General features: G+C 46.6%; 1 protein-coding gene across 1 annotated transcript in view; it reads right to left on the reverse strand.

Annotated features, from left to right (window-relative positions):
- Positions 1-14,917, reverse strand: part of Vps13d (vacuolar protein sorting 13 homolog D) — a 223,242-nt gene that overhangs the window by 38,849 nt on the left and 169,476 nt on the right. The window contains 2 exon segments of the mRNA XM_052175887.1: positions 5,460-5,655; positions 8,831-8,963. Of these exon segments, the coding sequence (XP_052031847.1) occupies positions 5,460-5,655; positions 8,831-8,963 (329 nt within the window).

A 14,917-nucleotide genomic window follows, 5' to 3' on the forward strand; every position in this document is an offset into this window, starting at 1 on the left:
ACATAGAGCCTGTTCTCTTCCCTAAGTTCAGTCGGTTTTTACTTTCGGAGCAGGATCAAGCTTTTTCCATGAAGTCAGTCATCCTGGCATGCCAAAAATGGCAAAAATGAGACGCTCTCCTTTCTAGAAAGGATTATAATGTACCATGACCAAAAAAGTGTTTTTTTCCCCCTCTTAACAGATAATCTTGCATAAAAAATGAGTCATGGGATTTCAGAAATGGAAGGCTTTTCTCAATACGTGTGAGCATGAATACACACCTTGCCTTTCTCTCGAGGCAGTAGCGCTGAGCTTTCCGTAAGTCATGCTATAATGAGGACGGCATTGTCTGGGGCCTTTTGAGTGAAGGGGAGTGGAGGATTTAGAGTTCAGCAAGAGGGAAGAAGTCTGTCTCAGAAAATAAGACTTCTCTACTTGTGTTCCTGTGAGAGAATTTTAACTTATAAGGCATGAAGGCCTGTTAAGATGTTTCTTAAAAATATCTTCTCCTGTAATTCCCTCAGCCTGAGTTCAGACTGGAGTGAGGCAGCCATCGACATTAATTGGCTTCTGGCATAGCTTCTATGGTAGCACGGGAAGACCGAGGAATGAGAACATACCCTGTCCATGAGGAACTGAGGAGCCATGGCTCTCACTTTGTAGCCATGAGCAGAAGACAGATGAAGTGGAGACCATGATGTCCACTATGTCCCATGGACAACAGAGGAGGGGCCAGACTGTCCCCTCCTTTTGTTAGGATATAGTAATAATGTTCTAGCTTCACAGAAACAGAGTCCCAGGAATACTGTATTCATACCGTGCCCCAGCAGAAGGGAACCAGGCTGACCTACATAACCATGTAGAACTGGGCAAAGAGCCTCCCGGTCAGCACAGAGCTCCAGCCTCCGCCCTGTCAATGTCTACATCTGCATCCCTGCCCCCAGTTCTCAGGACTCCTCTGCAAGGTTCACGCTTGAACTTAAGCCAATGAGAGGTGGGGGCTGCTGGCTGAATAACCCAGCGCATCTTCAGAAGTGTTACTTCTCCTGGGTAGCAAGTAAAAACATTTCCTTAAAACAAACATGGAAAAATACATAAAATTCATTTGCCACCCACAGACCAAACAGGAACTTCCAGAGCAATGCTGGACCTGTTCAAACAAGGAGTCTGCTTCTCCATCTCACTGGGAACACTGCTGGGGAGACTGAGAGCACGTAGGAACACCTTCATTGGTAAGTTTTGTTCTCTGGCAAGTCCCAAAAGCCGGCTCACTGTCTCAATGTGACACCAAGTCCAAGGCGGAGGTGCCTGAAGCAGGAGCACCACAGCCAGGGAAGCACTGGAAGCCTTTTAAAGGAAGGTGCAAACTCTGTACCAGAGAGGGTTCTAACTTAGAAAAAGCCATTTGGTTTCTCACCAACAGGCCATTAAAAGTGTCATTAATGTCACTAACTAACTTTAGGTGGTGTCTTGGAAGATGCCCCACATAAACCCTCTGTGAAATCAGCCTGGGCTTGTTCAAAGCTCCCCCAGCACCTGGAACCTACGCCCGGGCTTGGTACAGGTCCTGAGACTCCTGAGCATCAGTCCTCACACTGCATTCTTAAATGCTTAAATCCATCAGCATCCTTCAAACTCCCTTTCCTACTTATCTGACTTAAGTAACCAGATATGCCCAACACTCCTGGCCTTTGCTAAATGGGTTTAAATATTTCAAGTCCTGCCAACTCCCATTTCTCCTGCCTTTTGGGGTCTTGACTAAAAAGGTGAAGAAATAATTTGGAGAAAACCTCTGGGCCTGGCTTCATAAATCTCTGTCTGCTACTTTCCCAGCATGCTGTATTGCCAAGAGCCCACAATGCAGAGAGGAGAAATATGGGCCCAGGCAGGCAGTTCCACCTTTACTTGAAACTAGCCTCCTTCTGGACGTCCCCACCAGTACCACTGCGTTCAGGCAGAGGACCAGGCATGCACGTGGCCAGCTGCCCTGCGTGGCCCGGTGCCCTGCGTGGCCTGGTGTGCTCACAGGGTGTCAGGCTCTCTCACATGGCATCAATGGCACTGCAAGCATCTGTGCCATTTTTATATTTTGAGAACAGACAAATGTGGCCCACTCCACGGAGACTAAAAGACGCACCCTGAGCCAGCAGAACACTGCCTTGGAAAAAGCTTCCTGTTTCAGTTCCAAACCACACATACTTGGAGAGTTAACAAATGCAGCGGGGGATACTGGTCTGCAATGGACGCATGGGCCAGAGGCGCTGCTGCCCTTGGCCTTCTTCTGCCCCTCCCTCACTGGCCTTCCCAGGACGGTTAGGCTGCATGGGAACACTGGAAGACAGTTAGGTGGCTGTCATTTTGGAATGCCCAACAAGAGGAACTTAGAAGTATTTTAATCTGAAAGGACATAAAGAGGGGGGTTCCCTATAAATAAAACCATGCTCAAATAAACATGAGAGAGAGCCAGTGTTTCCTGTAAAGCTACTATGCAGATGGATTACTGGAAGGAATACTCTTTCACAGTTTTATGACTTACTTCACTATCATCTGCTCAAAAGTTGGGTCATTTAAAACATAGACGGCTGAGATCTAAGCCTTCAACAGGATGAAATATGGCAAAGGAAGCAGAGAATCTCTTCCAAGTACAGACTCAGAGGCAGAACTCTTGGGTTCTGTTCCTGGCGAGCTCCCTGGGCTCAGGTCAGCCTTCGGTCAGAATCTCACTTTTAATCCCTCCAAATCATTTGTTAGTCCCTGTTGTCTAAACAGTGGGGGAAACCCTGAGTAACACCCCTGGATCCTGTTCAATCAACAGGGATGGCTGGAGATGGTTCTACCTCCCTTCCGAGAAGCCTGGGTGATTTATCCCTTGGGTAGCGTCAGGATGTTGTGGAGAGACCTTAGTGTTATCAGAGCCAGGCCCAGAGACAAGGACACATTTTTTCCACCTGCAGGGAGCTCTGAACATGACCTGAAGATAATGTCCAGCCTTATTGTAGTTCTTCATGCTTCTATATTAAAATAACCCTGGTTGGGCTTCAAACCCTTGGGAGGTAGACTATTTAATAGACAGGTATATCTAATCTCTTATTTATAGATGGGAAATACTGAGGTGTGGACGGGCTAGAGATCAAACCAAAGAGTCAGATTAGGTAAGTGAGCAGGGTTTGGGACTCTGCCCTGCTGTTTTCTGGGTCAAGTGTTCTGCTCTCTCCAACACATGGCTTCTCATTAATAACCTGGGCCTAGATAAATATGCAGAGGGAGCCATGTGAAAGGCTACTGTCTGCCCTCTGAAAGACCCCATTCCACATTTTTAATATAGTTGAGGGCACCATGATTGATCTACTGGCCTGTGGGCATTGCTGCTGTGACTTTCACAGTCACTGGCCCTGAAAAAGCTGAGAGGACAGATTCAAGTGGATAACTCCTCCTCTGAGTGGCATATGCCATGAGTCCTTCACTTAGTTCTGTGGCTTGTTTCTAGGCAGAGAGATTGTCCAATCAGGGCACAGTGCAGCAGGGGCTGGGCCGGGGTCATGCGGTAAGCTGTCTGAGTCTGGCTTTACTCTCTAACCAGCTGTGCGCACTTGGACCAACCACAAGGCTTCCTGTACAGTCTGTAAGAAAGGCTCAAAGATGAGTGAGGCTGGCCAGGTGGAATCCTCTAGACAGCGCTTGGAACTCTGAGACGCTCATTCTACTCGGTCTGTCCTGCCAGGTTCCCTTTCGGGACTTCTTCCCTTTGCCTGGTCAATCCTTACTTGTACACTTGTACTTCAGGCCTCATCTGTAGAAACAAAGTCCACCCTGATCCCTCAGGCCTCTGGACAGCCATCCCCTGCCTTCACAGTTTCTGATCAGACCCATTCCCACAATATCTTCACATCACTTCCGGGTCATCTAGCATCACTCTGTAAATGAAGAAGTATATGACTGTTTGTGTCTGCTGCCCTAATTAATCCTAAGTCTTCCAAGGCTGGGGGAAGTCTGATTTCCTGCTCTATTCTCAGCCTAGAGTTATAGGAAAATTTCAATCGACATTTAATGACTGGAAATAAATGAGTGAATGACAGAAACCAGATGGCACTAAGTCAAACGTTCTGAGGAAATGCTGATAAAAATGACAAGAATAGCTCTATCCCTACAGCAATCATGGTGACATGATTTGTGCTGCTAGAAAGAACACGAAGCATCCTGCAGGCCTGCAAACCAACACTGTGCCAAGGTCACAACACTTCTCTTCAGTCAACATCATTAACCTCTTTGCAGCACAGAAATCATCTTTTAAAGATTCGATGTTTAAACATGTGTCTACGTGGGCAGAAGGTGTCTGTGCATGTGTGAGTGTGAGTGCTTATGGAGTTAAGGGCACACCTTGAAGCTGGAGTTACAGGTGGTTGTGAGTCACACACCATGGGTGCTGGGAACTGAACTCAGGTTCTTTGCACTTACCCATTGAGCCACTTTCCCAGGACCTTACAAAAAATTTTCTTTTTGAGCAAATATACCAATCCCTTGATATTTTGGTGTTTTAACAAATAAAAAATGTTTGAAAATTTTTGGGTTCTTCAGTTGTATTTATGCTGGAAGAGACCTCTTGAGCTTTGAGCAGAAATAAAGAACTAGCTAGAACTACTTTGGAAGTTTCTGTACTGCCTGATCATCTTCTGCTACACACATGCCTCAAAATAGACATCAGCGCTATTTTAGCTTTATATCTTAGAATACAATGTAGCTTAACTTGTGTGCAGTCCTCCCCTTACCATCAGCACGGTCCCACAGGCCCCAAGCAGCTGCTTCTAGATGGAAGACATGTTGGCAGAACACACAGCAAGGGCCTGGCGTATAATCACAAGCACTTCCCCTACTGCAGCAACATGTCACTGCTGAAGTTCCGCAGTGACAGACAATGGCACTCATTTTCATTGGAGTTGACTTCACTTTGAATCTTACTGAAGGAGCAACGGATATGGGCATAGCCAACCAGCTTCTAAACAGATACAACACTTTATCTGGGGACCATCAACCAGCCTTCAGTAAGCTGATGGGCATACCCTGGTACAATTAGCTTGGGGAATTGACAATGAGATAATGCTAATTTTGATCTCTTTAATGAAAGAACCAGACATTGTATTTTCTTATCTATTTTCAATATAGTATTATCTTACCTATTTATGGAAAAGCCCGTGCCACTTTTTGTATGTGGGTGGAGTGAGAGCAGGGTTCAAGAACCCAGGCTGGCCTTGAACTTGCCATGAGCTTAAACTCTTGGTTCTTCTGCCTGTACTTCCCCAGTGCTGGAGTTACAAGCATATGCTATCCCTTCTTCATGCCACGGTGTGCCTCCTTTTCGTATATTTTTCATTGCACAAGTCAAGACATTTCTGCTACATGTTTAACTTAAACAACATAACTAAGACTAGAGAAGCCTCAGACCTGAGCTCAAAAGTGAGATCAACTCTCACCATGACACTGACCTGGGACCGCTGAGTGTGGCTGTGTCTCTTACTGCCTGAGCTGTTTCAGAGGCGAAGTCCAGGGCACCTGCCACTGGCTTGGTCACAGTGCCCACGAGTCCCTTTCCAAGGCCAGATATGAAGCCGCTGACTCCGCCTTCTGTTTTCACACCTTCCACTGTTGATGTTATAACACTGGTCAATCCACCAATGATACCTAGTGAGAAAAACAAACAAAGAAACTAAAACAAACAAGGTTACTGTCACCTGGCCAAGGGTAAAACCAAAAGTATTTCAAGCCAAATTCCCAGTTTCTGCATCTGGAATGATAAAGGCAGTCTGCTGATCCCTAAGTAGCCACAAGTCAAGGGATCCAAGGGACCTGTCTAGAAAGTCCAGAATCAGAGGGCATTGTAGCAGACTCTGAGTTAGAAGGAACACATGTCTAGGATAATTAAAAAACAAAACCAAACCAAACAAAACAAAACAACGCCCTGGGCTATCTTAAGAGTGTGGTAGGTAGAGTGCCTGCTTAGTGCACAAAGCCTAGGTTCAGTCCCCATTGCTACATAAAACCAGAAACAGTAGCACACACTTGGAATCCTAGTATTAGGGAGGCAGAGACCAGAGACCAGAAATTCAAGGCCATCTTGAATTCAGCTACATAAATTCAAGGGAAGCCTGGGATAAATGAGACCCTGCCTCAAACTGAAAAAAAATTACAGAAAAATCATCAGTCTATTAGTCAATGATTTAATGAAAGAAAAGGTGAGGCGTTAATGGTGGTCTTTCTTCTTCTTCTTCTTCTATTCCAAGTCTTAAGCAGCATAGAGGCAATAAGGGGAGGATGCAGAGAAGGGGATAAAGCAATAGGAGACTAGGAAAGTGGGTCCTTGGGAAAGGTTTAAGTGCCTCTGATATGTAAAGTTGGCTAACCACGGTTCAGTTTTCCATAAATACCACCACATGTTTGACTTGGTCTGTGTAATACTGCATGTTTTGCTGAGATCATTAGGGTAAACAATGAAGAATTCATTAAGGCACCCCAAAGAGCTGCCAAGGCTATCCAAGACCCTCGGGGTTGTATCAAGCTTAAAAGACCAATCTAAGTGAAAAGGGCATTCAACCATTTTAAAAGCTGACAGCAAGGCTTGAAGCAGGCCCAGAAGTGTCCACAAGTTGGCAAAGGCTAGTGAGGTCACAGGCATTGCAGGGAAGAGGCAGGCCCAGTACAGTGAACATTTCTAGGACTTGGGCCAGGGACACTCACAGGATGTTTACCCCCTGACAGTTGGGGTGTGAGGAAGCTCTCTGCACTCTTCAGCTCTAGTGAGACAAATTGGGAAAGGAAACTGGTTGGGTGAGAGTGGACGAAGAATTCATAGCATTTCTTTCTGATTCAGGGTCCTTTTGCTCCAGTGAGGCAACATTCCTATCCTAACTTGGAACAGAATTCCTGCTAAACAACTAGGGCTCAGGAGGTGGACCTCAAATAGGACCCAGGTCAAATAGGACTCCAGCTTTTTATTAATTTATTTTATGAGCATGTGCATACATATACAGATACACACACTCACACACACACACACACATATGTACTTACACAGACACCTGTTCACACAAGTACACTTACAAGCCAAAGTCCACATGAGAAAGCCAGGAGACAATTTACAGAGCCAGTTCTCTCCTTCCATCATGTGGATCCTGGCTACTGAATGCAGTTCATGAAGCTTGGCAGTACGCACGTTTGTTCACTGAGCCATCTGATCTTCTCCAGGACTCCACTTTCGAAATAAGGAGACTGGATAGATTCTGGTCTTATTATGTGATTCTTTTCCTCCTAAAGAGACTCTCCTTTCACACTGCCCAGCTCAGTGTCCTCTTGGATGAGGTGGGTACTGGCTCTGGGCTCACATTGGCCTAAGTGGCTCCTAGAGAGGCTGTGTATAGTATAAGCACAAACCTTGATTGGAGATGAGTTTTCAACTGTGAACAATCACCCAGCTTTTGAGTACATAGCTGTGTTCATCCAGAAAGTGAGGCCAGCCTCCTCTCTCTGAAGAGATGATAGCAATTAGACACAGCAAAAATGTTTAGTTAAAACTGTGCTCTACTTGTTACTGTAGTATCACTACGGTTAATAAAGATGATCGAATCTTCATTCCTGAAGCATTATTCCAAATCCCACTTTAAATTCTATAAACAGATCAACTCAGGCCAGGTTTACATCCAGCCTGATGCTTGGTTGCCCCCTTTACAACTGATGAGGCTCAGGAAAGCCTTCCACTGTAAACACTGTACCGTAAGCTTGGCACTAGACATAGCATTATAAAATATTGTCCTCCCTCCTTCCAAATATAGACAGTTGTGACTGATAGACTAGGGGACTGTCATCGTATTACTGATTCCTAGGTTCTGGTCAAAGCTGCTAGCCATCGCTGAACAACGCTATGGGCCAGTGGGCTCTGGATGGCCCCTCTGCTTTCCTGACACTCAGTCCATCTGGTAGTGAGTCACACACCACTGGCCATTCAACCAGTGCCACGGGTGCTTGCAGAAGCATGAGCAGGAAGTTCCTAGATCAGGAATGGGGGCAGCACTTCACTCTGGGTGGCTGGGGGGCACTGCTAGAAAAGTTGACCAGGCTTGTATTTCCAAAGTCTTTGAATGCCACATTTAGAATTTGCTAAGAAAAACCACAGAAAGAGGAAATGAGCGACAGCTGAAACAAACTCAGAGACAACACATGTCTGCCATTGCATTTACATGCTTTGTAATCCTGCATCTTAGAGATGCAGAAACCATACCACCACATACCAGGAGGCATTTTTATATTTCAGTTTCTTTGGAAGGAGCAAGTGGCAAGCATCAGGCAGTCATGTGCATGGCTGTCGGGTGCATGCAGATGTCCGCCACCAACCTCTGATGTCATTCCTCAGGAGTCATCTACCTCTTGCTGTTGTTGCTGCTGTTGGAGAGTGTCTTTCCCTTGGCTGTCTGAATGGCAAGCCCCAGGGATCCACATCTGGCTTTTGATGTGGGTGCTGGGATTAAGCTCAGGCCTTGTGCTTGCCTTGCCAGTGCTTTAGCAACCTGGCCATTTTCTAAGCCCTCTAACTGTAGTCTTAAAGCAACAGGTCCAGATTCTAAGAGGAGACTGATGGATTGTACCTGATGCCCTTGGACATGGAAGCTGGAGAACTGGGAGGAAGCGCAGTGTGCACAGCATCCTGAAGAGGGACAAGGACTTCAGGGAAGGAGTGAAAGGCCCTCAGACTCACCGACACACCTCACCAGTATCTGCTGCTGGCAGCTTCCTCTGCCCCCTTGCACTGAGATATAAAGGTATTTATGAGGGGTATTCTTCCTTAGCCTAACTGCAAGTGCCTTACCATGAGCCAAGCCATGGATGCCAGCCACGAGGTGCTCCCCACTGGTGGCAGCGTGGTATCTGATGTACTCCCGCTCTGACTGGTGCCGATTGTCCATCGTCTTCCCCAGGCCATCAGACAGCGTCCCTGCAAACTGCAACAAATTAAAACACAAGGAGGAGTTTTAAAGCTTCAAACTTTTTGCAATTAAATAAATACCTTCCCTTGGTCTTAGCTAAGAGTAAGTTATGATTACACAGAAAGGTGAGTCACATACTATCTGTAGCCTGTCTCTTAAACCCTGAGTAGCAGGGAGCAAACAGGAAAACAAGAGGCACTAAAAGAATCCTCTCAAAGCATTTATACATTTGTTGTACAATTTAGGCTGAATAACTCAAATCCAAAAAAACCCTTTACATGTAAGATATTCTAACATCTGAAACTTCTCGAGTACTGACATAGTGCCACAGTGGAAAATTCCATGCTTTGCCCCACGTGGAAGATTGCAAATCAGATGCTGGTGCACCAGGCTGTGTGTGAGAAGTGGGCAAAAAGATGAACAGCAGATTTGAACCCATGACTTTGAGTGCAAACCTATCATCCCACATAAATCAGAGGATTTTATTTACTCTGGTATACTTGACCCAGAGAAGCTGTCTCATCCATCAAAGCTGGATAAAAAGGATGTAAACCCTGTTTTGTCACCAGACAATTTGAAAAGGTTTAACATGACAGCTAATAAACCACAGGGTACTTATCCTAATCATTCAGGCATAAAAAGAGAAGGGTATCAAATATATAATTAACCTTCTCAGGAAGGATCTACCAAAACAACTGGTTTAAACTGCCAATGACCCAGGACTAACCTCTTAGAAAACTCACAGGAATGTTATTTAGATATACAGCTTAATAGGAAGACTATAGGCCAACAGCCTGTTTGGAGGACCCAGGATACTGGGCATCCATCTGGGGGTCAGCTTCATCCTGATTTGATGGAGGTGGGGTGAGGAAGCAGGGCTTCGGGGTGTGGATAACACAGATCAGACCTGCGCTGGAAGCCATCAGTCCTGAGGCTCCTTGACAGGAGTAGCAGGGGAACTGTGGACGTGGGGAGGAAACAGCAAGTGCCTCTGGTGCCAGCTAAGGAGGCTCCTCCCACCAAGCCCCACAGCGCTGATGTGGTCTCGAGCTTCCATGGCACACCTTCTTGGAAACCTGGGCCCCACCAGTCTGCTTTCCAGCTTCACTTTCTCCATCACTCTATAGTTAGTTAGAGAAATAAAGTTAATGAAGTTAAGCTTACAGCTTCCTCTGGGCAATGAGAGGCACCAGGGGAGGTTGCAAAGCTATCACTGTGGGTCACAGAGCATGGACTTTTGTCCTTGGAGAGCCACCACAGGACAGAAGGCCAGGAACCTGAACATGGGCCTGAGCCAGATGTCAGGCCCCTCTTGAGCACTGTGGAAGCTTTGGGCTGTGAGCCTCCATTTGTACTGGGGCATAGCAATGGTACCTACTTAACTATGTGGTTGACAAGATCAGCAATAGTTTCTCAGGGCTGGATGTCTAGCTAGTATTTCTACTACCATTAGTCAGCTGCTAATAGGACAGTCACCCTTTTCAAAGGGTTAAAATTGTGGCCAGCCACACTCAGATTTAACTTTAATACCCCATTCTTCACAGCAGATAAACTCAAGCCCCAAACCAAGTTGTCAGAGTGGGACCACCTATGAAGTTATGGTGTTCAGTGGATGGCTTCCAAAACCTTTCCAGCTGTGACTTCAAGCAATCCACACAGTGCATGTCTTTACAAAGCACTGAGCCTGGGCAAGCATGGACTTTCACCGTGGAGAGGAGCACCAGCCTTGGGTCTCAGGACCATGATAGTGACGGCCCAGATGCATCGGCTAGCACTGCAGATCTGGAGCACTAGCATTAACCCAGTCTGCACACCTCTGTGCATAAGCCCCAGAGCTGGAGGGGTAGAGACCTGTGGTACATGTCAATGACAGTGTCTGCAGGACGCCCTGCAGCTCAGGCCACCTTGGAGCTCCTCCTCAGCTGGAGAAGAAATTGTAAGTGGAGGCCATGTTACGTTTTACAACAGCTGGTGAGGAGAAAGATAAGAACCACCTTTTCCTCCTCTGCGACAACGGCCTCGCTGCAGCTCGTCCTTCCACAGCTGCCCAGTGCCCGGTGCCAATGACCCCAAGAGAGGCCACTCTCCTCTCCAAATGTCAGATTCATCCAAATGCTTCCCTGATGCCTCACCTGGCTTTGTTTTGTTTTTGAGACAGGGTCTCTCTGTGTGTACCCAAACTGGTGATTCTCCTGCCTCATACTATAGACATGAAACATCCTGACTAGGAGCTTCACTTTTGTTATTAAAGATGCCCATACCTAAGTTAATTTACTCTTCTTACTCTTCTGCTATAAAAATTATTTGTGCAAGGCATTTAGTTTTGCTGCCTGTCACTTGTGAGTTGAAAGCATAAAGAGACATCTACAAGCGACTAATATGAAAGCCTGCCCTTCTAGAAAGCAGCCCTTTGCTTTGGCTTTGAGATTGTCCTGTTTAAGCTTATAGTGCTAAACAACTCCTACTCTTCCTGCTTCCACTCTCAAATGCTGGGATTATGAATATGTGGCAGAAAGCAGCTTTGAGACTAGGGGAAAAAAAAGGTGGATGTTGAAGTCTGTGACCTTTCCAGACTTGATAGGAGGTTGGTCAGTTCTTGCCAAGAGACACTTTACAGGAAAAACAAAAAACAAAACCAGACAGATGGTGGGCCCAGGGATTAAGACAGTGGCTTCCCATAACTTTGGGGACCCATGCATGTGGGTCCCATCCAAGTGGTTGGTAAAACAGACCACTATCTCCCCCTCACAGACAACATGCTGCTATGCAGGCTGTGGAGGGATTCTAGGACCGGTCCTCTCTGTGCCCACAGCCTTGACTTTGCCATGGCTGGAAAAATACTCCCTCATCATGCCCTCAGCTTTGAAGGTAATCATCAACAGGGTGGAAATGCTCATAAGACCTCAATGTCGGCACTGAAGTGATCTGACTGACCCAGGGCACGGTGGCCTTACCCCCTTGTCTCACTGTCTTGAGATCAATGAATGCTGGAGTCTGACATGCAGAGCATTCAAAGGAGATGTGACTCTCGGAGGTTTCTAGAGGAAAGCATCAAAGTCTTTAGGATGTGAGCAACTGAAGCTTGGATGTGTGGCCAGTCTAACAGGCAGCAGTCCGAGAGCTACTGGGGCCCCCTAGAGGCTGTGTGTGTGTGTGTGTGTGTGTGTGTAAAATAGAAAGACAATCACACCTGAGTTTATATTCTGACTGTGACAATTAATAGCAGAGGGACCAATGGGCTGTGACTAACTCTTAGTCCATAAAAGGACATTAAAAAGGTCACTTTGAAGGATTTAGTAAGGTTGGACAAGGTGATACAGCAGTTAACCAGAGGAGATATGACATATTGGACACATAATTAAAACTGTGGTGACCAGCTTCAACCCCTGTACAATGGTAAACATATTCGGCAGGGCCACTGTGGCATGACAGGACCCTCTAGTGTGGTGCATGCTGTCTGCAGAGGGACCTGGCAGCTGTGGAACAGAGCATGCACTGGGGTAGCACTGGGAAAGCTACTGGCATTTGGGAGGTCATCTGTGAGTAAGTCGTCACTCTGGTGGTTATAATCAACAGCTCCACAGCAGAGGGGATTTGCAGAGTTAGGTCAATCCAGTTCTTTAAGAAAGAAAAAAGAAAAAGCTCAAGCCTTCAAAAACACTTAAAGCTTCAAGTCAACGTCACCCTAGCTAAGACGAAAGGTGCCAAGGAACAGAACGTCCTCCAGAAACCTGCTCACGCACTTAGAGTGGGCTCCCTTCTGTAGCTGACGGAAGCAGCAGCACTTGCCACACTTGTGCATTTTGGCCACAGTCCAAAGTCATTAAGTTCTATAAAGCAGTGCTTTCAGCACCGGGGTAAAAACCCTCAGAAGTACTTTATGATGCCCATGCTCCTGAACGGGTATCACACACTGTGCATTGACACTTCTCATTCCAACATAATCCTGCTGTCCGTACACACAGAAACACCGGGAGTTAGTCTGGGCTTGGGACCTGGCTCTGAACCACTGATTTCAGAAATTTAAGTAGATGGTAGAATGGCATGGAGGGAGAAAACACCACACTGTGTCCCTCAGTTCCGTCCTGTCTGTTTCCCTGACCCTTGTATGACACTCCGCGAGCGTGGGTGCCAAAGGTATCTGCCAGTGTAACGGGATCCTGGGCTTCAGTTTCTCCCTGTTCTCGGGGCTCTTCTTTCACAGTTATTTACCTAATGGAAAGTTCCTCCTTAAGATCCTTGCAAAGTGCTGGTGACAGTATCTTTCTTGTCACCAGGACAGGTGGTGACTGCATTTCACAGGAAAAGAGAAAGAAGTAACAGGACTCTGTAGCTCCGGGGAGAGGTTTTCTTTTCAGCCGAGAACAAGGCTGTACAACTGCAGCGTGACCAGCAACAGTTCCAAGTACACTCAGCAGTGCCCAGGACACCCAATCAGAATGGCCACTGCCATGCTGTGTTACAGGCTGGTGGGAGGCTCTGTGTGGTGCTGCCAAGGAGGCCAGCATACTGGGACAGAGCAGTGGCATCTGCCTGTCACTGACAGCCCATCGCAGTGAGAGTCACCTCGTTCATCTAGACTCCAGTTTATCCATCTGCAAGTTTCTGCTTCAGAAGCCTGCTTTGAGAGGTGGCAGAGGTAGCTGAGACAGAGAACTGGGCCCACTGACTGCTAATCAGTCTTAACAAGTTTCTTAGCAGCAGTTTGGGACTTTACACGCTAGGTTCATTCTCAACTCTGCTGCTGGTAACTATCGACAAAAACTCCTTCAAGTCAGTTGGGACCTGAATCACTTCAAAACTAAGGTCTTAACCACTCTCTTCTGTTTGGTATCATGAAAACAGTTGCAATTTAAAACCACTACCACCACCACCACAACAACAAAGCTGTTCCGGAACTGAGGAGTGTGGCTCAGTGGTCGGGCACTTACCTAGGTTCAATCTGTAGCATCACCACACAGAAAGAAGGAGAGGATAGGGCAGAAACCTTTCAAGATACTGAGAGTTTTGTCATGACATTGAACCTTTCTGCAATACTTATGAGCAGAAAAGTTAAAGGAAATAATGACCCTAAGCCAGCAACTGTCAGTTACAAAAGGCCAACTGCCATCTGTCAGTTGGGCAACAGTAAGGGCCGGACCAAGCAGGATACACAGTAGGGTTAAAAAAGAAAAGAAAAGGTACAGGTTGGGCCTTAGTGAACGGGGCTATTTAGGAAGCCCGGACTTCTGCCTACTGAACACAGAACAGGCTGTTTCCATTTGTTTGGTTTGATTCTACGTAGTCCTGAGGACACAGACCCAACAGGGAAGCCCTGAGAATAGAAAGGCATTTGCAAGCCGGGCCAGACGCTCCTCTGTGTCACAGCACCACCACGCTCTGACCTTGCTCTTCCCTCTGTTCTCTGGAATCTTGAGGCCTTCCAGCTCTGGGATGTGTCCGCTGTAGCCATTTCACGGACAAACACTTATCAGGACAGGCCACTCCTTCTCATTAAGAAACAAAGTTATCCACAGGCACCCGATTATCTCAGAGCACAAGGTCTAAAAGCAAGCAGAAAGGTCCGGCATGGAGACTGCTGGGGTCGTCACTGGCCCGAGGCACACACCACACACACCAGCTGAACTGGCAAGCTCTGCTGCTCTGCAACTGTGACCCAGTTATGAACTCAGATGTAGTTTCAGATTAATCCGGAAGCTCAGAGTGGTTTGAAGCACTTCCATAATAGGATTTGGCTTTTTCTCTCAAAAGGACTGGTAGAGTTTGCAACAAGACTGAAAGCACAGAGACAACAGAATGGAGGTATGCTCAGAAGAGTGACCCCAACAGACCAACAGATGGGGCTCAGGCAAGTCTTGACATTTTCCCACATTGATTACAGGAATCATGTAGGCAAAGTGCCTCTTGGTTTTTTTTTTTTGTTTTAATTTGATTTAAAAATTACACTGATTGCCAGACATGATGGGGCG

Source organism: Apodemus sylvaticus, chromosome 3 (assembly GCF_947179515.1).
Source record: "Apodemus sylvaticus chromosome 3, mApoSyl1.1, whole genome shotgun sequence".
NCBI classification, from domain to species: domain Eukaryota; kingdom Metazoa; phylum Chordata; class Mammalia; order Rodentia; family Muridae; genus Apodemus; species Apodemus sylvaticus.